General features: G+C 51.2%; 1 protein-coding gene across 1 annotated transcript; it reads right to left on the reverse strand.

Annotated features, from left to right (window-relative positions):
* Window positions 1-581: 581 nt before the first annotated feature.
* On the reverse strand, window positions 582-15431 carry LOC132224287 (uncharacterized). Its single transcript, XM_059679405.1, has 5 exons — window positions 14987-15431; window positions 5059-5123; window positions 4670-4786; window positions 1302-1407; window positions 582-752 (listed from the first exon to the last, which is right to left on the reverse strand). The coding sequence occupies exons 1-4, from the start codon at window positions 15251-15253 to the stop codon at window positions 1305-1307; spliced, it is 552 nt and encodes a 183-aa protein (XP_059535388.1). The 5' UTR covers window positions 15254-15431; the 3' UTR covers window positions 582-752; window positions 1302-1304.
* Between the last annotated feature and the right edge of the window lie 7129 nt (window positions 15432-22560).

The following is a 22560-nucleotide window of genomic DNA, read 5'->3' on the forward strand; positions in this document are numbered from 1 at the left end:
CATCCGCATCCAGGGCCCAGACAAGGCAAACCTCTCCTAGCTCTCCTGGCTTCCTGGGCTTCTACGGTCCTGCCAGGAGAAGTGTCTGCAGAGACATTTTGTCTGAACTTGGTGGCCATTCAAGTGCCCATGACCAGCTCCTGCCGTCACCCCAATCTCAAGCCCCTTGCACCCACTGCCCTCATACAGGACTGCTGTCTGGTCCTCCCGTACAACTCACCTTCCCTCTTAAGCCACCTTTGCCCAAATGTCCAATTCTCTCCCCTTTCCGGGGTTAACTCAATCGTGTTCTCCCCGATACCACGGATTGCGGCCTTTGACTTGGAAGCTGCTGTAACTCCCCACACATAGCTGCACGGGTCTCAGATGTAAGAACGGGAGCGGGAGTGAGGATGGTGTCTTCCTGCAGACCCAGGGCTGCATGAAACCCCTGCTGTGCACTCCTCACCTTCAAGCATCCCCCCTGAGCTCATCCAGTGTCTCCTTGACTCTGTCATCCACACCACGGCCTCAGGGCGCTCAGGGTTCCTGGTACCTGCGTCCTGTGATTTTGCCCCTTGTTATGGGGGACAGACCCTCAAAGGGCACACCCGGAGTGCACCCACCTGTGCTTCCAATGCCCATGTCTGGGTTCCTTGGAAACCAAGCTTCTTGGGAGTGTAGACTCCAGTAGCCTGTTTGTTTGGTCACCTCTCGATCCTCCTCCGTGTCCCCCATCCAGGGGATGTTCCCTTGCGAACCTCTCCAAAGAGCTCCATGTTGGCAAACAAAGTACCCAATGCTGTCTCGGACACAGTCAGCACTTTGCATTCTCTCAACGCCCTCCTTTCTCTTATCTCTCCCACCTGATTGGTTCTCATCTGTATCCCCTTGTGTGCTGACGGCTTGCTGCATCACCAGGTCTACCTAAGCAATCTCAGCTGCACCGCAGAGCCCCTTCAGGCCGAGACCTGTGGGCTCCTCCCCTCAGATGTCACACAAGCCCTGCAATTCTCCAGGGGACCCAAAACCTATGTGCCCTGTCTCATGGGCGGGCTCTGCCATCTACCCATGTCCTTAAACCAAAATCCTAGGAATGCCGCTCGGTGTGACCTCCACTACCCCCTGCCTCCCCTGGCCCTGCTCTGGAAAAGACTAAACCATGATCTTCATGTTCCCACGGATGTTGGTAAATTCCCCATGTGAGGGCTCCCTCTTCCCAGTCACTGATGGCGCCTATGTCCTGGTTTGGCTGGGCCCGCTACAGGAAGTCCAAGGGGAACCTGCACCCTGTAATAGTCCCGACCCACTGGGATGCTCACCTCCTACAGGAACTCCACAGATGCTGTTTGAACTCCAGGGATCAGGCCATAGCAGCAGTGCCCATCGTGGCTGGAGGAGAATGTTTGCTGTGGCAAGTGTCCACGGCTGTGCACGAAACATGGGTTGGCTCACTCTTTGTTTTCATCATAAACATCCTGGCCTATATGGTCTGTCCCGGAGAGCATGCATAAATGTGAAAACACATGATCATAAAAAGTGAAAATGGAGAACCTGGCTGGAGAACCTGGCTAGAGAACCTGGCTATGCTGATCAACTGAAAGTCTCCCTGTCATTCCTTCTTCTCCAACTCCGTCCACACCTTTGGGAACCCCTGGACTGCTGGGGCTGGACCCCAACACTTTACAATCCCACTTCTAAGTCCTGGTACGTCTGTGTTTTTATCTCTGAACAACTTACACTTTTTCTGTTGCTGTTACAAGTAAAAAGTGCAAGTAAAATTCTTCAGCACATTTTGCCTTTTATTCCTTTTATTAAAAAAAAATACACACAAAAAAACCCCTGATTGCCCTAGTCGGTTTGGCTCAATCGATAGAGTGTTGGCCTACAGACTAAAGGGTCCTGGGTTCGATTCCAGTCAAGGGTACATGCCTGGTTGCGGGCTCAATGCCCAGTAGTGGGCATGCAGGAGGCAGCTGATCAATGATTCTCTCTCATGGTTGATGTTTTTATCTCTCCGTCTCCCTTCCTCTCTGAAATCAATAACAACAACGATAAAAAAAAAAAAAGTGAAAATGCCCCTGAGCGAATGTCACGGAGAAGCATGACAGCTGGTCTTTCGCATGGACGGATAAAATCTCAGCTCGCTGTACTTCCCACAGAACTCCTGTGCTCTGCCCCATGACGGCCTCTGTACACGGTCTCACAAACTTTTAAAGTAACTAAGCACACGGGATCGTGAAAGGAAATGAAAAGCAGTAAGATCGGTTAGCGAAGGCAAGGTTTCAACTTCACACTTTTGGTTCCAGGACCACGGAGGAGAGCAAGGACAATGCCGGCTTTAGCACAGTTACCTGGGCACGTGGCTTCCCCCCCTCATCCCCAGTGAGCTGTCAGCCAGCGCGGCAGGTCATGAGGAGAGCCCGCTTCCTTTGGAAGGAAGTCTCCCATGCCCAGGGCTAGGCTTCCTCCGTAAGGATGGCTGTTGTGCGGAGCCGATATACGATTCAGCCTCCTCGGACTGACCTGTCGGCAAAGTCACAAACAAGTCCCAGCTTAGAAGCACAGTCCTCTTAGCATAATGAGGCCTGACCTTATGACGCTCCCTAGATCTGATCTGGGAAGCTGATGGGCTGAGGGAGGTGCAGCAAGTGGCCAAAACAAGTGAAACTCACAAGGACAGTGTAACTATGGTCAAAACAAGTGAAAATCACAAGGACAGTGTAACTATGGTAACCACTACCTTGTTTACCTCTGACTATAAAATAAAGGCTGTTTGCCTTGGGATCTTTCTCTGTGGCCTCAGCCAGGTGCAGGAAGATCCACGGAGACTAAAGAGAGCTAGAGAGCTCTGAACGCTGTCTCCATGTAAAACATTCTTCTCCAACTCCGTCCACACCTTTGGGAACCCCTGGACCCCCGCGGCTGGACCCCAGCAGGTGTTTCCAGGACAGCAATCCAGGCTTTCACGGGAGAAGGACTCAGTGAGGCTCCTGCAGGGGCCACATGCAGACCTACTGACTCAGCCTCTGGGCGGGGGGAGGGGGTGCCCAGGGCCCGCTCTTTTAAAGAGGCTCCCGGGCAGTGGAGGCACCCTGTGGTGGGGAAGCCTAAGCACCGCAGTGCCCCACCTGTGCTGCTTTCAAATGCCATCCTGGACTTACAGCCAGGTTTGCTAATCCGCTGTGATGTGTCTTGCCTTTTGAGAGCTGTCTATGAAATACTTCCTTTACCCTATACTCACACTCAGAACAATTGCTGGGAGTGAGGCGTGTGTTTACGCCACACCTGCCCTTGGCTGCCTGACACCAGGCAGGCGGAGAGGAGGGAGAAGGCTGGCTGCTGGAAAGGCAGCTGCACTCTGTCGTCTTGGTTACGGCTCTGCTGCGCATCCCCACTGGGTCCCGAGCTGGGGAGGGCGCTCTGTGACGGGGACAACACCCCTCCCCACTCTGTGTGCCTTCCTGTGATTAGAGGCTGAAGCTAAGGGCCCAGCTTGGTTGCCAGGGAAACTGCAGCTGGGTCTGTGGGAGGCGTGAAGAACAGGCAACCCGAAGTGGAATTGCAGACGCGGGGTGGATTATGGGAGCCGGCCCTGGGCGGTGGAATTATGAGTCGACCATTATGTCCACCTGAAGGGCGCCTGCGCAGGAACACTCAGGGACACACAGGCAGACAGGCGGCCTGCACACTCACCAGCTCTCCTCCTGGCCTTTGCACAGTGCCTCCCTCTGGTGGAGCATGGAGGACACTGCAGGAGACAGGGATGGTGGACCCAGAACACAGAACACATAAGAGGCAGGGGAGTCGTTGGCGTCATGAAAGCGATGGCACAGCTTGGCCTCCATGGCTGGGGCATTCGCAGTGCATTTCGCAATTACCCGTACCGAGGTGTAATGTGCAGTTAGGGTGCACAGCAGGGACTGGTAGGAAATTTAAAGGGTTCTGCCACCGTCACCACACTCCAGTTTGAGAATCTTTCTATCGCCCCAAAGAGACCCCGTGTTCCTGTTCGCAGTCCATCTCCACGACCACCTCCGGGCCCAGGCCAGCGGCCAGCTAATTTCTGTCTAAATGGACCATTTCTGGCATTTGGAAAACACTGACTCGTGGTTACGCTACCCCCACTCTCTCCCAATATTTCCCTGCCTCCTGGCGCCTCTGATGTCTGGCCTGGAACCTGACATGCTGGACGTGTGTGCACATCACTGGATTCTGGCCCCTAGTCTGTAACTGGGGACCGTATCCCGTCTCACAGGGGGCCCCGGGTCTCCTGCTGTACCCCACACGTGGGCGTGAGGACAAGGCCTTTAGGTGGGGAGACAGGGGGGGGCCGCTGACTCCCCGTTACCCCTGCTGACCCCTTCTCTGTGCGCCCTCATGTAGAGAGGTGGGCCGGTAGCACCACCCGCAGCAAGCCCCATGCCACCTCACCCAACCCTGTTCCTGCTCACCCCGCTCTTCTCCTGCCCCACAAGCCTCACAGGGGCGCTCGAGGCGCTCTCCACCACATGCATGGGTGTCAGATCCCTCTCCCCGAGAAAAGGCTCATTGCCCAGGGCAGGGACTGGCACTGCCATTCCTCCTCCTCCCCCTGCCAACAGCCCGCCTAGCACGCAGGGGCGAGGCAAGGGGATACTACGGAAGCCGTCTCCAGGGCACACGGTGGATTGTGGTTGGCAGGACTGACCTGATGTGGCTGCTGGAGTGAGGCCATCCCGGTCTGACCTCTGGGCACGGACCCCGCCTTCTCTGTAGTCTGCGCGCCACCTCACATCGGGGACGGGAATCTTGCTCCAGGGTGGGTCTGTGGGAAAGAGGGAGTCAGCTGACATGCGGAAGCATGGAGCATATGGTGCGACACCTAGTAAGGAACCCATGACAGCGAAATGCCACGTTCCCCTGCTCACACCGCCCCCCCCCCAACATGACCAGGCTGAAGTCAGGCCCTTGTGTTTCAAGAGGGACACGCCCTGCCTCACTGACCTTCTCCCCGGGGCTGTGGGACCAGCTTGCCGGGCTCCAGGGAGCTCCCACGCTCTCTGCTGCGGCCATAGCTTCAGAATCTAATAAACGCACCTGTTCTCAAGCCACTTCTGTCTGCAGACGCGGACGTGTGTGCAGCAACACAGCTCTGGGCCCACCTGAAAGCACAGGGAGAGAATGCAGAATTCATTTTCACTCCAGTGGAACACGGTCACTTCCTCGCTAGACAGGATCAGGTTCAGGGTGGGGGCGAGATTTAATCACTCGTGCCTCCCGAAATGAAATGCATCCTGCCCAAATCCCGACCCTTAGTAACTCTATGACGTGCAGCCTCTGTTGCAGCAGCAGGAAACTGCTGTTCCCGCTCCCCTCCGGGACACCAGGCAGAAGGCCTGGCCCGGAGCCTGAGGCCAGGGGCACCAGCACCACCCGCAGGGCCCTCCTGTGGGCACGCCCTCTGCTCCAGCTCTCCCTGCCCTGCAGGACACTCTTCCTTTGCCTCTGCCCAGAGGATCGGAGGCTGGTCCTGCTGCAGGGTCCCCAAGAGTGACGTGCGTGTTCTCTGGGCCCTCCCTCCGCTCCATCCCAATCTGCTCCTGGTGATAAACTGGGATCTGCTGCTCGGGGACTGGAATGTGGTGGTCCCAGATCTGACAGAGAACAGGCCACGGTGGGTGAGGAAATCTCAATGCTAAACTTAGTTTCCTTTAATTCGTATCTTTTTTTTTTTTGTTCTTTCTCTTTTTTTTTAAATTAAATCTTTATTGTTCAGATTATTACATTTGTTCCTTTTTTTCCCCCCCATAACTCCCCTCCTCCCAGTTCCCGCCCCACCCTCCGCCCTCACTCCCCACCCCCTGTCCTCATCCATAGGTGCCCGATTTTTGTCCAGTCTCTTCCCACATCTCCCACACCCCTTTCCCCCCCAAGAATAGTCAGTCCATTCCCTTTCTATGTCCCTGATTCTATTATAATCAACAGTTCATTCTGTTCATCAGATTATTTATTCACTTGATTCTTAGATTCACTTGTTGATAGATGCATATTTGTTGTTCATAATTTGTATCTTTACCTTTTTCTTCCTCTTCCTCTTCTTAAAGGATACCTTTCAGCATTTCATATAATCCTGGTTTGGTGGTGATGAACTCCTTTAGCTTTTCCTTATCTGTGAAGCTCTTTTTTTTTTTTTTTTTTTTTTTTAATATATTTTATTGATTTTTTACAGAGAGGAAGGGAGAGAGATAGAGAGTTAGAAACATCGATGAGAGAGAAACATCGATCAGCTGCCTCCTGCACACCTCCTACTGGGGATGTGCTCGCAACCCAGGTACATGCCCTTGACCGGAATCGAACCTGGGACCTTTCAGTCCGCAGGCCAACGCTCTATCCACTGAGCCAAACCGGTTTCGGCATCTGTGAAGCTCTTTATCTGACCTTCAATTCTGAATGATAGCTTTGCTGGATAAAGTAATCTTGGTTGTAGGTTCTTGGTATTCATCACTTTGAATATTTCTTGCCACTCCCTTCTGGCCTGCAAAGTTTCTGTTGAGAAATCAGCTGACAGTCGTATGGGTATTCCCTTGTAGGTAACTGAGTTTCTTTCTCTTGCTGTTTTTAAGATTCTCTCTTTATCTTTTGCTCTTGGCATTTTAATTATGATGTGTCTTGGTGTGGTCCTCTTTGGATTCCTTTTGTTTGGGGTTCTCTGCGCTTCTTGGACCTGTAAGTCCATTTCTTTCACCAGGTGGGGGAAGTTTTCTGTCATTATTTCTTCAAATAGGTTTTCAATATCTTGCTCTCTCTCATCTTCTGGCACCCCTATAATTCTGATGTTGGTACGCTTGAAGCTGTCCCAGAGGCTCCTTACACTATCCTCGCATTTTTGGATTCTTTTTCATTTTGCTTTTCCGGTTGGATGTTTTTTGCTTCCTCGCATTTCAAATCATTGACTTGATTCTTGCGCTCCTCTGGTCTGCTGTCGGGCGTCTGTATAATATTCGTTATTTCAGTCCGTGTATGCTTAATTTCTAGTTGGTTCCCCAATATAAGATCGAGGGTCTTATTAGTTTTCGTGTAGATCTCATTAAGTTTATCGGCAGCTTCTAAACAGTTCTTGAGAGACCTTAAAAGTGTGGTTCTGAACTCTATATCTTCCATTGACAATTTTTTCCTGTTTCTTTGTCTCCGCATTTTGTTATGCTTCCTTGGTGCACCCCCTAGTGGTCTTTGTTCGCAGTCTTATAGATAAATCCTGATTGTTGTAGCTAATTCCAGGGAGGGTTTGACCTCCAGGCCAAGTGGCTATGAGAATCAGCTGTGTCAGCAGTGAGAGAACTTCTGTCCTCTAGGGAGGTGCTAATCTAGCCTTTGCCTGAGGCTATCCGGCAAATGCCTCTGTGCAGGGCTTGGGCGGAGCGGGTCGCACAGGATCAATAGGGTGGGCCGGAGAGAGCAGTTATGGCGGCTCTCAGTCCTGTCCCCAGGGGCTCTGCCTCTCTGAGTCCCAGCACCCGCTGCAAAGCTCGGAGAGAAAGCTGCACTCGCTCTGACTGAAGCCAGACAGTCCCGCTTCTCCCGTTTGAGTCTGGGTCCCTAAAGACTCGCCTGTATCTGGAGCTCAGAGTCTGGGACTCCCTCCAGATTGAAAACACCAACTGCGCCCTCCGCCGCCAGCCTGCTCCGCGCACTCCGCACCTCAGAATTTGACTTCAGCACTGCGCCTCCTCTGAGTGTCCGTATGCGTTTCTCTTCCCTCCTAGTTGTAGGACTTCCACTCAGCCAGCGTTCCTGTGGTTCTGGGTGATGTCCCTTCCGTTTTTTGATTTCACTTTTGAAGTAGTTGTTCAAAGCAGCAAACTCCGGCGTTAACCTATGCCGCCATCTTGGTTCTCCCCTAATTCGTATCTTTATTGGGTGCCAGGAGGAAGTTATCCATCAGAAACTCCTCCTAGGGCAGCGGTTCTCAGCCTGTGGGTAGCGACGACCCCTTTGGGGGTCGAACGACCCTTTCACAGGGGTCGCCTAAGACCATCGGAAAACACATATAATTACAGATTGTTTCTGTGATTAATCACTATGCTTTAACTATGTTCAATGTGTAACAATGAAATGGGGGGTCACCACAACATGAGGAACTGTATTACAGGGTCGCGGCATTAGGAAGGTTGAGAACCACTGTCCTAGGGGAGTGCGACTCAGTGAGAGGGAGCAGTGAACATCTGCCTGCATTGGGGTCCTATTCATTGTGGCAAAGACCACAATGGTGCACCCCCACGTTCCCATTCCACACCCCCCTTCCACACTTTCTTGTTTTTAAAATGTGTCTTTATCGTTGAAAGTATTACAGAAGGCCCCTTTATTCCCCATGGAGCCCCCTGTCCACTCCTGCCCCTCCCCAGGCCTTCACCCCACTATTGTCTGTGTCCATGGTTTATGCAGAGTTTATTAGTTCTTTGATTGATCTCTCCCCCCTCCTTCCCTCTGAGGATCCTCAGTCTGCTACATGCTTCCATGTCTCTGGATCTATTTTGTTGGTCACTTTATCCTGTTCATTAGATGCCTCATATGAATGGGAGCCTGTGATACCTGTCTTTCTCTGACTGGCTTATTTCACTCAGCATAATGCTCTCCAGGTCCCTCCATGCTGTCTCAAAGGGTAAGAGACCCTTCTTTTATACTACTGCGTAGTATTCCACGGTGTAAATGTACCACAGCTTTTTTATCCATTTATCTACTGGTGGGCACTTGGGCTGTTTCCAGATCTTAGTTATTGTAAATTGTGCTGCTAGGAACACAGGGGTGCATATATCCTTCCTGACTGGTGTTTCAGGCTTCTTAGCATATGTTTGTAGAAGAGGATCACTGGGTCCAATAGAAGTTCCATTTTTAATTTTTTGAGGAAACGCCACACTGTTTTCTGCAGAGCTTGTACCAGGGTTTCTGTTTCTCCACATCCTCACCAGCACTTGTCGTCTGTTGATTTACTGATGGTAGCCAATCTGGTAGGTGTGAGGTGGTATCTCATGGTCGTTTTAATTGGCATCTCTCTGCTGATTAGTGATGCTGAACATTTTTTCATATGTCTCTAGGCCATTTCTATGTTCTCTTTGGAGAAGTGTCCCTTTAGGTGCTCTTCCCATTTTGTGGTTGGACTCTTTTGTCTTCCTTTTGTTGACTGTATGAGAACTTGATATATTTTGGAAATTAGCCCCTTATCCAATGTATCATTGGCAAGTATGTTCTCCCTTACAGTGTGTTCCCATTTGATTTTGATCCTGGTTTCCTTTGCTGTGCAGAAGCTTATTATTTAGATGCAGTCCCACTTGTTTATGTTTTCCCATGTTTCTCTTGCCCTAGGGGTTGTATCAGTGAAAATATTGCTAAGTGAAGTGTCTGACAGGATTGCTGCCATTGCTTTCTTCTAGGATTTTTATGGTTTCACGACTACACTGAAGTCCTTTATCCATTTTGAGTTTATTCTAGTGCCTGTGTAAGTTGGTGGTCTAGTTTTTTTTTTGCATGTACCTGTCCATTTTCCCATCCCCATTTACTGAAGAGAGATGCGTGAAAGCAACCTCATATTAGCACACGTGCATGGGAGCACTCACTGGGCTGCTGCCCGGAGGCAGTGAATGCAATGGCAAGAAGCACCTGGGCATCGTGGGGCATTCGCACTGCAGAGAGCCTTCCTGTCCAAGGAGAGCAGCGCAGGGAGGACACAGAGACCGGGTGTCAAAGTGACTGCATGCGTTACGGAGCCATGACACAGGAGCTGAGGACCACTGCTGGGCGCCTCCCGGCCTCGGAGCGCCGCAGGGCGGTCCCACTCCCCCCAGAAAAGGCCAGGACCGATAGGGACCAGGCTGCACCTCAAGCCCACAGGTCCTGTAGGAGGCTTTCCCCGCAGGAGGCAGTGGGGCCCCCTTCCTCCCCGCAGGCATCCCACCCACATGCGGCCCGTGGCTCTGGCAGTACCGACATTCACACCTAAATCGGTTCTGATCTCTCCCACCTGAGGAAGAGACTCCGGTTTCCCTCTGACCCGATAAGGGGCCACGGGACCAACATGTCTCCGTCTCAGGCGTCCCAGAAATGCTTTTGCTCTGAGGGGTCGCTGACCTTTCCCAGGGCCTCTCTTGTAGGGTGTCCTCACCTTGGTGCCGCTGCTGGAGCAGCCTCTGGTAGAGGGGCAGGGCAGGTGGAGCCAGGACTGGGGTTCCCGTCACCGAGGCCCCATGGGCAGTTCTGGGAGGGAAGGAGGACAGGCTGCCGTGACTTCCCGGGAAGACTCTTCTGAGGCCATCGGGGAAGATGCAGAAATCAACGCTGAGCTGCGTCCTGGAGTCGATCCATGAAGGCCTAGTCCCTGCTCAAAGCTCCAGGCAGCCCTTGGGTCTGGACAGGAAGGTGAAGAAGGTTCCCAAAGAGCCCGATGAACCTCGACTGCAACACATGGTGGTGAAAGAAGAAGGAAAGCCCAGCACCATTCATCCTCCCTTTCCTGTCCCTGTGTTTCCAAGCTGCACAATGGGGAGTGTAAGGAGCCCTACCTCCTGGATCCTTCTGCGTGTTAAATAGGGTAATACACCCCGAGACCTCAAACACTGATGGCTTACACGCAGGGTTTTAGAAAAGCAGTGCATTCATGCATCCAGATATGACATGGGATGCAAAATGACCGGCCATGGTAACGCCCTGCTCAGTGTCGCCCAGCAGTACGTGAGGAGCCGCGGGCCTGGAGGCATTGTGGGAAACTCACTGTGTTGCGGGTTTGTGGCATCAAGGCTAAGATCCAGTGGCCACTGCAGAGGATTTCGCTTTACAGCTCACATGGAACACAGACTGATTTTGGAGCATGGGACGGCACAGTAAATAGGCAGCTGACTGCAACGGAAATCCTTTAGGTGGGAGCTTGACAGCACTGGGACCAGGACACTTGGTGGAAATGACGCTCTGAGAGCCTCCTCAGCCCAGCCGACAGCACGGCAGCCTCTGGCCTGAATGTGCTGCCTTGGGTCTGTGCATCGCAGAAGGCCAGACGGTGGTCACTTCTACATCCTCACAATGGACAGGGCAGCCTGGCAGCAGGAACAAGACCGTTGCCCTGTCCCACTAGTTCCCAGACGAGTTGTCCACATACGTGGGAACCCAGGAAGTGAAAAATGCGCCCCCTGTGATCCACACCCAGGGAATCCCACTTTGTGTGGCCACCACAGTGCCCTAGGAACAGTGATTTTAATCTCTGCCAGGAAACTCTCAGGAACATTATTAAATCCTTTGGTAGCCAGCCGGTCTCTAATGCGCTGACTCTTTCCGGTGAGACACACGGCTGAGGAGACCAACCGGAAACCTCAGAGGCAGAGAACATAGTGAACACGAGAGCCAAGGGCAGGGCAGGGGACCTTTGAGACGAACTCACAACCCCACTGGCCTTCCTCCCCGAAGGGTGCACTGTACCTCCAATCCATTCTTTCATGGCCGGTGGGTGGAGGCAGGCACAGGAGATGACATTTTAGACGCCACAATGGCACAGGCTTTTCTCCGGGACCATGCAAGACCCATGAAGTGAGATTATAGGACGCATTATCCCTACCCTCTCAGCCTCTGGTCCTTTCCTGCACCCAACTCCATTCCCACAAGCCTAGAGCCACCGGCACTTGGGCAAATGTCTTTCCTTCAACTATGAGACACGGACCCTGACCTGAGGAGATCTCTCTCCCTCTCCTGCTCTCAGCTGTCCTTTCCCTGATCTCAGCTGCAGTCCCAAACCAGACAGCTTCTCCAGCAGCTAAGGGACCCAGCCTGGTCCCTTCCTCTGGTGGCCTAGCCTGGAGAGGGCTTGTTCTCACAGAGAAGGCCCCGTTCCAGGAGCCAAGAGCCACGACTCGTACAGAGCCACCCTGGGCATCCATGGCAGTGGCACACACACACACACACACACACACACACACACACACACACGGCCTTATCCGACCATAAAATAGAGGGAAATCCCGCTTTTTGCAACTACAGGTGGACTTGTCGGGATTATGCTGAGTGAAGTAACTTAGAGAAAGACAAATACTGGATGTTCTTGCATATGTGGAAACTCAAAAACCAAACTCATAGAAATACAGATTAGAATGGTGGTTGTCAGGGCATGGGGGAAATGTTGAGCAAATTTTCCAAATTCTAGCTATGAGATAAGTCATGGGGATCTGATGTACCCCGCGATGACTCTAATTAGCAACACTGTGTTCTTTATTGAAAGTAGCTGAGCAAGTGGATCTTACATGTTATCGTCACACACACAAAATGGTAATTATGTGAGGGGATGGAGATGCTAACACACCTTACTGTGGCCATCACTTCATGATATAAATGTGTATCAAATCATCGCGCTGTACACTCTAAACGTACATGTGTTACACGTTGATATGTCAAAGCTGAAAAACATTGTCGTCCCTCCCACCCCCCCGTCAAGTGGGCATCCCTCCAGCCATGTTCTGTGCCCTCTGATACTCCAATCATTCCCTGAACTTACTCTTAGTATTGACACCAGAAGTTGAGCCGGATTCTGTCCTCCTCGCCCTCCCGAAGCGCCGGCGCCAATCCTTGAGTGGCGAATGGTATTTAGAAGCCAGGACCTGGGGGCTAGGTGTACTAGTGCCATTGCAATGCTGCTGGATCCAGCAGTACTGGGACATACGCATGTACACAATCGCACACACACAAACATACGCATCTCTGTCACCCTTCCCACGCATTCTCGTGGACACATACTAAAGCCATGAGTTCACATGGAGGCCTCTGACTTCAGCATACCACCTCCGAGTTTGTTTGGTTTGCCTCTTGCCCCATTGGGAACTCCCCTTTCTCAAGCGAGAGTCCTGGCTCCCATCGCCCTGTACATTTCCCCAGCTGATGGGTCCCAATGTACGTAAGCCAGCCCTTCCCCACAGAGAGCCCTCCTCACACGCGGTGCTGAACCTTCCCCTGCTCTCGACCGCCGCAACCCCTCAGCACTGCATCCCTGAGCCAGCTAGCCTTCCAGCACCCAACCCTGGGGGACAGCCTCCCGGCCGCCTGGGGCTCTCTCACCCCTGCAGCCTGTCCCCCAGTGTGGACGCCTCCTCCCCGTGCTGGGGTCTGACCCCCAACTTGCTTCCTTGCTCTGCTGCACCTGATATGGTAGCTGCAGGACAGAACTGCTCTGGCACAAAAGGGAAGGGACGCGAGACAAAGGGGAGGGAAGCGCAAAAGGTGAGCACATTTAGGGCCATCAGGTAATTCAGGTGAATCGGGCCCAAGCATGGCAACACTACGAAGCCTGACTTTTTTCTCACTGGTCTCCAGCTTCCCTTTCCTGCCCCTCTCCTCTGCTCAGGTCCTCTCTCATTCACAACATCCTCCCTCCATCCAGCGGAAAATGTCATCCTGGGCGTGATTCCTGCACTATCATCGCATCGGCCGCTTGGCTGACCTTCAGAGTGGACGGTGTTCTCCCTGAAGCTCCGACGCTGAAGCCCTCTGCCTCTCATGATGGAGTTGAAAGTTTCACTCCTCTTTTAGCCATTTCAGGTGTGAGCAGGAGGGCAAGCTCACAGGCTACTTCCTGGAGCCTCAGGTCCTTCGTCTGGAAGATGAGCGCGACCCCAACCCCCTCACGGGCCGGAGGAGAAACAGAGATCGCAACTCCAGGCACCTCCCATGCGCGCTGTGTGTCAATCCCAGCGCGGGGCACTTTACCAGGGCCACGGGACTCCTGGACCTCCAGGAGCAGGCCGCGTGCATGTCCCCCTCAGCACTGTTGCACTTGCTGCTCCTTGTGCCTGGCATGCTTTTCCCGAAGGCCATCTACGGCTCTGCCTCCCTCCCTCCCGGTCTCTGCTCCAGCACCACCTTTCCAGGAGACCTTCCCCGACCACCCGGAATAAAACACTCTTCCCCCTCACCTGGCCTTATCTTGCTCCTTAACACTGCTCACTCTCACCGATGTGACAGGTTTACCGACAACTCCATGAAATCAGAGACTTTGCCAATTATTGCGCCGTTGTACCCCCAACTCCTGGAACACATAGCCCGTGCTCAGAAGACGGACTGCGCCCCGGGCTCTTGACACACACTGCTAGGATGGACAGGACCCTCTGGTATGGGCACCGGCCTCATTGTACTGATTATGATCCATATGGAGGCTGGAGGACACAAGTGACGCGCCCAAGGACACGCAACCAGGACTTGGGGCTCCAGGCTTCGGGATCATCCCTGCCAGGTGCCAACGCCCCCAGTTCCTGGACGGAGACCTCACAACCAAAGAGAACAGACTTAGCAGAGCCACACACTCCCAGACCCAGGGACACCAAATACAGCTCACTGAACACAACCAGAGCAGACGCCAAAAACCTGTCCAAGAGCTCACCACGGGAGGCACAGACTCCCCAGCAGAGCAGAGACCATGCGCACTGAGACAATCCGCCCCGAAAGACCAAAGTCCTCAGCCCAGGAAACTAAACTGCGACCCTGCGCTTCCTAGAACAGACTCCCAAGCAGCAGACACCCCCCAACTTAATTCAAGGACCGCGCAAACAGAAGGACGGAAGTTCAAATAACTGACACCTTACGCCAGGCCCTTACGCCAGGGTCCCCAGACAGACCAGAGAACCCGCACCCGGACACAGACCCCCAAACAGCTCAGAGCCTGGATGCCTGAGGGTGAAGCCCCCCCCCCCCCCCCCAGCCAGTTCAGCGACATCACATCCTGGGCCCGGAGTCACAAGCTGCTGGAGACCTCACACCCTGGGGTGGAGACACCCGCTCCGAGGGCTCCCTCGGACACAAATGCCCCGGGCGCAGGAGGTGCACACCAGGTGCACAGGCACACAGGGCCCAGGAGGCGCTCAGACCAGGGCACACAGTCCACCCCAACATCCCACTCGTCACCGGCCCGAGGCTCGGAGAGCACCGGCACCCGGCAGCGCCCGGGCAGTCACAGCAGCGAGGCCCGCCCCGAAGGCCTGACGCCCTGCTTCCCAGGCAGACGCACCCAACCTGCGCGGAGGCCCTCCGGGTCCTCAGGTGCTGGCCTCTGCGGACCGAAGCTGCGGTGCCCCGCGCGCCGCTCCAGGCGGGCGACGGAGGGACGGGAGCCCAGGCTGCGGGGCTCACGTGGAGACAGCCCGTCACCCGTTCGCCCGGTCTCGGACCCGGGCCACAGGCCAGCGGCACCGATCCTCGCCGCTGACCCGGCGCCACGTAGGCCGAGATCGGACAGTCGGTGGGCGAGCGGTCCAACTCGGAGCAAATCCGACATCTGAGAGGCCACGCCACGCCACGCGCCTCACCCTCAGCTCCGGCGCTGCCGCCACCTCGCGGCCCAGACCGAGGGCCAGGGGACCGGCGGGGGCACAGGGGCCCGGACCCGGGTCCAGCGGCAGCCGGTCCGAGCCCTGGAAGGGCTTCCAGCCTCCGCCTCCGGAGGCCAATCACCGCCCAGCACGGCCCCGGCCCCGCCCCCACAGCTGGGAAGCAGTCTCTCAGCCAATCGCCAGCCCGGCTGGACGTGACGTGCGGGGACCCGGGGGTGGAGCTGGAGGCGAGAAAAGGACGGGCGCAGCCTCCCCCCAGGTGGCTCCGGAGCTGCCTGTCCTACCTCCGATCCTCGCGGGGATAGCTCCCCGGAAGGGACTCCCCTCTCGCGCGCCCCTCGGTGGTGGGAACCGGGAAAGCGCGTGGATGCAGATGAGATGTCCTGGTTGGCAAACCCCGGCTCGCGAGCCACATGCGGCTCTTTGGCCCCTTGAGTGTGGCTCTTCCTAAGCCTTAGGAGTACCCTAATTAAGTGAATAACCATGTACCTACCTATATAGTTTAAGTTTAAAAAATGTGGCTCTCAAAAGAAATTTCAGTCGTTGTACTGTTGGTATTTGGCTCTGTTGACTAATGAGGTTGCCGACCACTGCATGGACCACTGTAAGCTGGGCCGTCTGGAGGAGAACCCCGCTGCGGGTGGGGCCCTTGAAGAAGCCTTCCTGACCTGAAGTTTGCCTCCCGCAGGGGCCAGCAGGATAACAGGGGCCGGACCAGTGTTTCCCGTGAGCTGGGCACTGAGAGGGCCTGTGCCTCCCTGGATCATGCAGAATCTATGGGGGGGGGGGGGGCGGGGCGCAGCCAAAGTCCCCCAAGGGGCAGGAGGGCTTGAGCGCCTGCCTGGGGCCAGAGGCCTGGTGTGGGGCAGGCCTCGTCCTTAACTGTCAGTAGTAGGTGAGACGGACAGCAGGACAGCAGGATGTTTGGTTTGGTTAGGGAAGTGGCCATCTCCCAGGGGCCATCTCCCACCCCGTATTAGTGAGGTAGGACACAGGCTTTGTCACCATCTTGTCACCCCTGAGCACGTTCCCTAGGAGAATCCTGGGCCTGTCTAGCTATGCCTCTTGCCACACCTTTGCATTTATTTATTCATTCTCTCAGTCATTTGTTCACCAAAGGAGAGGCCCAGGCTCAGTCAAGGGCAGAAAGCATGTGTTTGAGCAGAAAGAGCGGCCACCCCGGAGATGCAGATCTAGGTAGCGACCCAAACTGCACCCTGAAAAGAACAGAGAAAGTCGGGGTTTACAAAGCAAACCCCACAAAGTGTAATTCTTTCATGCAAATGAACCCTAGCTGGCTAGGTTAGCAGGGGTTGCTCAGTCACAGTATGCACAGGAAGAGGGCAGACTACAGGAAGGAGGCCGAGCCCATGTGTGTTCTTACAGCAGTTGTTCAGCATCGGGGTAGCCCCTTCATAGCAGCTCTGAGAACTGAGGCACAGGGTGTGCCTGGGCCCCGCCTCCCTATTAGGCTCCGACTCTATTTTAAGTGACTTTCTTAGCAATGCTCATTCCATGTCATTTATTTTCCATCTTCACATTCATTCTCGCCAGCTTCTGTCAGGCACTATAATGGGAGTTAGGAAGAGAGCCGTGTGGAAAGAGAAAGAACCTGGCCCGCCACCCCCGGAGCTGACATTCTATGGGGACAGAGAGCACAAAAATGCCAGCAATTTGCCAGGTGTTGTAATGGCTGCGATGAGAAGTAAATGGGAGGGGAGTATTTCTAGAGTGCGTGGTCCAGCAAAGTTTTTCTAAGCTCGTGACATTTGAGCCAAAACCTAGAGGAGAGCATCCCAGGGGGAGTAAGAGCCAGTGGGAGAGTGGGAGTGGAACTCAGGCTAAGGTGTATGAGGAAGGAACAGTGTGGGGGCTGGTGTGGCTGGGACCGCATGATGAAGGGAGAGGTAGAAGGTGAGGGCAGAGGGGTGATGGGGACCGGACACGTAGGGCCTTCTGGGCCACGGGGAGGACTTGGACGGACTCTGAGTGAGCCATGGAGGATTTCTAGCAGAGAAGACCCACACCCCTTTCAGAGGCCAGAGGCTCAGGTCACTGATGTATGGGGAGGAGCTCCCCGTTTGCTCCAAGGAAGAACCCCATCCCCAGCCCCTTTCAGCTGAACGCATCTTCCCTGTCTGGTCCTCGAGGTCACAGGGCCCCTTCACTCATAGGTGTCACATGGCTCCCCTCAGGGTCTACAGGCTGCACCCAGGAACACAGAGCCTCAAATCACAGCTCAGAGCTTCCGTATGGGCAGTGACAGGGAGTCTTTGTTCATTCCACTGTGTGGGTGAAAGGCCTGGGGTACTGCAGTCCCCACTGTCTGCTGTCACCACCATGTCCTTGTAAGGAGGGCAGGTTCAGTCCAGGGATGTGGGCTCTGAGGCTGTGGTTCTGAGAGTGGCTGATTCCTGGGCTTGGCCATGGTTTGACCAACCCTGCTCTCCTCTGGTCCTGGATAGAAAAAGTAAAATGGTATTATACAGTTTAAAATTCTTATACTCTAGCCCTGGCCAGCATGGCTCAGTGATGATTCAGCCTGCACCTCAGAGGGTGGAGGGTTGGATTCCCAGTCAAGGGCACATACCTGGGTTGCAGGTCTGATCCTGGACCCCAGGCGGGGCGTGTGTGGGAGGCAGCCAGTTGATGTGTCTCTGTCACATCAATTTTTCTCTATATCTCACTCTCTCATTCTCTCTCTCTCTTTCTCTCCTCCCCCTCCTCCTCCCTCTCTCCCTCCTTCCCCTCCCTTCCACTCTCTCTAAAATAAAAAATATCCTCACTCCTAAGGTGAGGATAAAATAAAATCCATATGCTCTATTCAAAGTGGTATAACATTACTTAAAATATATTGTGATAAATTGTAGACATATGCTATATATATAAATCAAATAAAAGGAATAAAAAACATTCTTTAGTTTTATTGTGGTGTAACTGATAAGTGAAATTGTAGTGTATTTAAAGTACACAATGTTATGATTTGACATAAATATACATGGCAAAAGTGATCCCACCATCTCATCCATCACCTTACATCTTAACCTTGTTTTTTTGTGAGAATATTCAAATTCCACTGTCTTAACAAATTCAATGATAGATTCTTAGACCTTATTCACCTCATAACTGAAAGTTTATACCCTTTCACTAGCCTCTCTCATTTCCCCCACTCCAGCCCCACCTCTTGGCAACCACCATTCTACTCTCTGATTTTAGGTTCCACGTAAAGTGATGCCACGCATAATGCCCTCCAAGTTCATCCATGTTGTCACAAATGGCAGAACTTCCTTTTAAAGGCTGAATATTTCAGTGTGTGTGTGTGTGTGTGTGTGTGTGTGTACATATACATCACATTTCCTTTATTCATTCATCTATTGACAGACACTTAAATTGTTTCAATACCTTGACTATTGTGAATAATGCTGCAATGAACATAGGAGTACAGATATCTCTACAAGATAGTGATTTCATTTCCTTTGGATATATATGCAGAAATGGGATTGCTGAATCATATAGTAGTTCTGTTATTGATTTCTTGAGGAATCTCCATGCTGTTTTCCATAGTGGCTGTACCAGTTTATATTTCCATCGACAATATACAAGGATGCCGCCTTCTCTACATCCTCTCTAGCATTTGTTACCATATATATAACAGTAGTCATCCTAATAGGAGTGAGGTTATTTCTCATTATGGTTTTGATTTGCATTTCCCTGATGATTAGTGATGTTGAACATCTTTGAAAAACCTACAGTTAGCATCATACTCTATGGAAGAAAGACTGAATGCGTTCTCTTTATGATTAGCCATAAAGTAAGAATGTCTCACCCCACTACCGCTCTTCAACAAGGTACTGGAGGTTCTAACCCTTGCACTATGGTAAAAAAAAATAACAGGTATCCAGATTGTAAAGGAATAAGTAAAAGCTGTCTTTTTCACATATAACTTTATTTTCTAAGAAATCTATAAAAATCCTACCAAATAAGTGTAGCAAGGTTACAAAATGAAAGTCTATATTCAAAATCAACTTCATTTCTATATACTAGCAATTAGAATTTGAACAATTACCACTTGTAATAGTATTACAACATACAAAATATTTAGAGATAAATTTGACAACCACTGAGCAACACCAGCTGGGCAAGTTGCCCATAATTTTTGTGCACTTTTGTGTGTTCTATACTTGAATAAAGAAAAACTAAACTGCCCTGACCAGTTTGGCTCAGTGGATAGAGCGTCGGCCTGCAGACCGAAGGGTCCTGGGTTTGATTCCAGTCAAGGGCATGTACTTTGGTTGCGGGCATATCCGCAGTTGGGGGTGTGCAGGAGGCAGCTGATCGATGTTCCTCTCTCATTGATGTTTCTAACTCTCTATCTCTCTCCCTTCCTCGCTGTAAAAAATCAAGAAAATATATTTTTAAAAAAAGAAAAACTAAACTAAAATAGTTAACCATTGAAAAAAAGCAAGGAAGTACAGGCATACCTCAGATATGTTGTGGGTTCTGTTCCAGATCACCACAATAAAGTGAATATGGAAATAAAGTGAGTCACACGAATTTTTAATTTTCTACTGCATATAAGTTATGGCTACACTATTCTGTCATCTATTAAGTGTGCAATAGCATTATGTTTATTTTTTGCAATAGTATTATGTTTAAAGAGGCAATCTTAGTTTTACAATATTTTATTGCTAAAAAATGCTAACCATCATCTGAGCTTTCAGCTAGTCATGATCTTTTTTATCATGGCAGAGGGTTTTAAATTCAATTTGTAAAAAATCTGCGAAGCACAATAAAGCAAAGCTCAGTAAAATAAGGTGTGCCTGTAAATATCATAAAATTCAGGATGATAGGGAGCTATGATTAGTAAAAGTCACCTAAGGTCTTCTAGGGTGCTAATAATGTTCTATTTCTTAATCTATGTGGTAGTTATACCGATGTTTATAATTATTCCTCTTGACTTGGTGTGGTGAACACACAATACAATGAGGTATAGAATTGTACACCTGAAACCTACATAATTTTATTAACCAATGTCACCCCAATACATTCAATAAAAAGGTTAAAAAATTATGATTATTCTTAAAAAGTGAATATATGTACTTTTATGTATATACTAGAGGCCCAGTGCACAAATTCGTACATGGGTAGGGTCCCTAGGCCTGGCTGGTGATCAGGGCCGATCGGGGCCTGCCAGCCAGGGAGAGGTATGGGGTGCGGGAGGTTCTCCGGCAGCCCTGAGGAGGGAGCTGGCCCTTAGCCTCCCTGGGAAAGGGGCCATGTCCACCACCACCCACCCCCAGTTCCCTGTCCTAGCCCGGGCCCAAAGGCCCCAGCAGGGTTGGGAGAGGAGGCAATGGTAGCCACCACCACAGTGGGCCCTGCTGACGGGGGGGGGGGGGACAGAATGTGGGAGGTTGGCCACTGGCCCAAGGAGGGAGCCAGCCCTCAGCTCCCCCCCCCCCCTCCGAGAAAGGAGCCATGTCCACCACCACCCACCCCTGGTTTCCTGTCCCAGCCCGGGGCCCAAAGGCCCTGGTGGGGTCGGGAGAAGAGGGGACGGTCACTGGCCTGGGCTCAGAAGGAATGGATGCCAGACACATTGGCGCCCCGCCACCATGCGGTTCCCCGCTCCCCCCCCCCCGCCCCCCCGTCCTCCTTCCCTCTCATAGCGACTGGCCGACTCGTCTTTCTGGTTGTTCAGTTGTAAAGGTTGCTTAGGCTTTTATATATATAGATATTCTATTTTTTAAAATATATTTTATTGATTTTTTACAGAGAGGAAGGGAGAGAGATAGAGAGTTAGAAACATCGATGAGAGAGAAACATCGATCAGCTGCCTCCTGCACATCTCCTACTAGGGATGTGCCCGCAACCCAGGCACACGCCCCTGACCGGAATCGAACCTGGGACCCTTCAATCCACAGACCGACACTCTATCCACTGAGCCAAACCAGTTTCGGCTAGATATTCTATTTTACCATTAAAATGTTTTTATAAGTACATAGATTTCAAGACATATTTGTAAAGATAATAGTACAAAAGCAAAGTGCAATAGAGTATCTGCAGTTTGTTATCTTTTGTGTAAGAAAGAAGTAGAAATTAAAAATATTTATGTTCGTTTGTGCAATAAGAAACACAGTATGGGTAAACTAGAAATGAGTGGGATTTACTACCTACAGGGGATGTGGGGGAAGGTTTAGAGAATGAGAATGGGGTACAGGGGGTGGTCAAGTGACACTTCTTTGGGTATAATTTTTATATAGTTTTGACTTTTAAAACCATGTTGATGTTTTACATAATCAATCAACAAGGATGGAGAAAGAACTAAATGGAATACAAACAAAATAAATGAACCTATTTTAAATGAATAACATTACACTGAAGGGGGAAAGCAAAAAGAACTGTAAACAAATATTAAAACCCTAGTTAGTACCTTTATTTTTCACAATGGTATGTGCTGGCAGTTCTGAAACTACTGAATGCATATCCTAGTATTGAACAAATAAGTAAATATATTGTGGATAATGATAATCTGGTTTCTCACTGTCAGAGAAGGGAAAAGGGGAAGGCTAGAATGAACCTTGTGGTTTGGGATTAGAATTGGAGTACCAGTATGAACTCATTTTAAAGATGATACAGAGTTTAGGTAGATGATAGGTAGATAGATAGATGATAGATAGATAGATAGATAGATAGATAGATAGATAGATAGATAGATAATGTGTGTATATGTATATGTAGAAATGCATTAAGCTTTGTTCACTGAGATGGCCTAGAAGCAATGACCTCCTGGTTGCAGAAGTTGAGCACACCTAGTGCCTATATCTTGCTATCTCTATCAAAAGGAACCAAGGCTGGATTCTTAGAGAAATGGCTGATTCCAGAGCTGGGACAGGAAAAGTACAAGATGAACCTGGAATACCTCACTGTTCCAGAAAGTAAGGAAGTACTCAAAGAACAGTGGGCCTATGAAAAGGACACAAAAGCGAGCTTGAAAGATTCCCCTTCTCAAATTCTGGGACAATTTTGGCATCAAAATAAGTAATGAGTATAGCAGTTTATAACCCATTAAATAAAGTAAGAATCCACAAACCCACATGACAAAACTAAATATATGAATGAATAAATGAAGGAGAAGAGAACGCTCTTCTTTATTGTAGATGAAGTAATGTAGAAGGAATAATGGGATTAGAAAATCACCATCTGGCAACCACCAAAAGAATAATTGCTTCAGTCAAGTGCAGTGGGATTG

Source organism: Myotis daubentonii, chromosome X (genome assembly GCF_963259705.1).
Source record: "Myotis daubentonii chromosome X, mMyoDau2.1, whole genome shotgun sequence".
Classification (NCBI taxonomy): Eukaryota; Metazoa; Chordata; class Mammalia; order Chiroptera; family Vespertilionidae; genus Myotis; species Myotis daubentonii.

Coding starts and splice junctions, on each gene's coding strand:
- LOC132224287 (XM_059679405.1), bottom strand. CDS start 15,253: ATGTCGGATTTGCTCCGAGTTGGACCGCTCGCCCACCGACTGTCCGAT. Junction 4,787..5,058: donor CAGAAGTGGCTTGAGAACAG/GTGCGTTTATTA, acceptor TCTTTCCCACAG/ACCCACCCTGGAGCAAGATT. Junction 1,408..4,669: donor CACTCCAGCAGCCACATCAG/GTCAGTCCTGCC, acceptor TTTCGTGCACAG/CCGTGGACACTTGCCACAGC.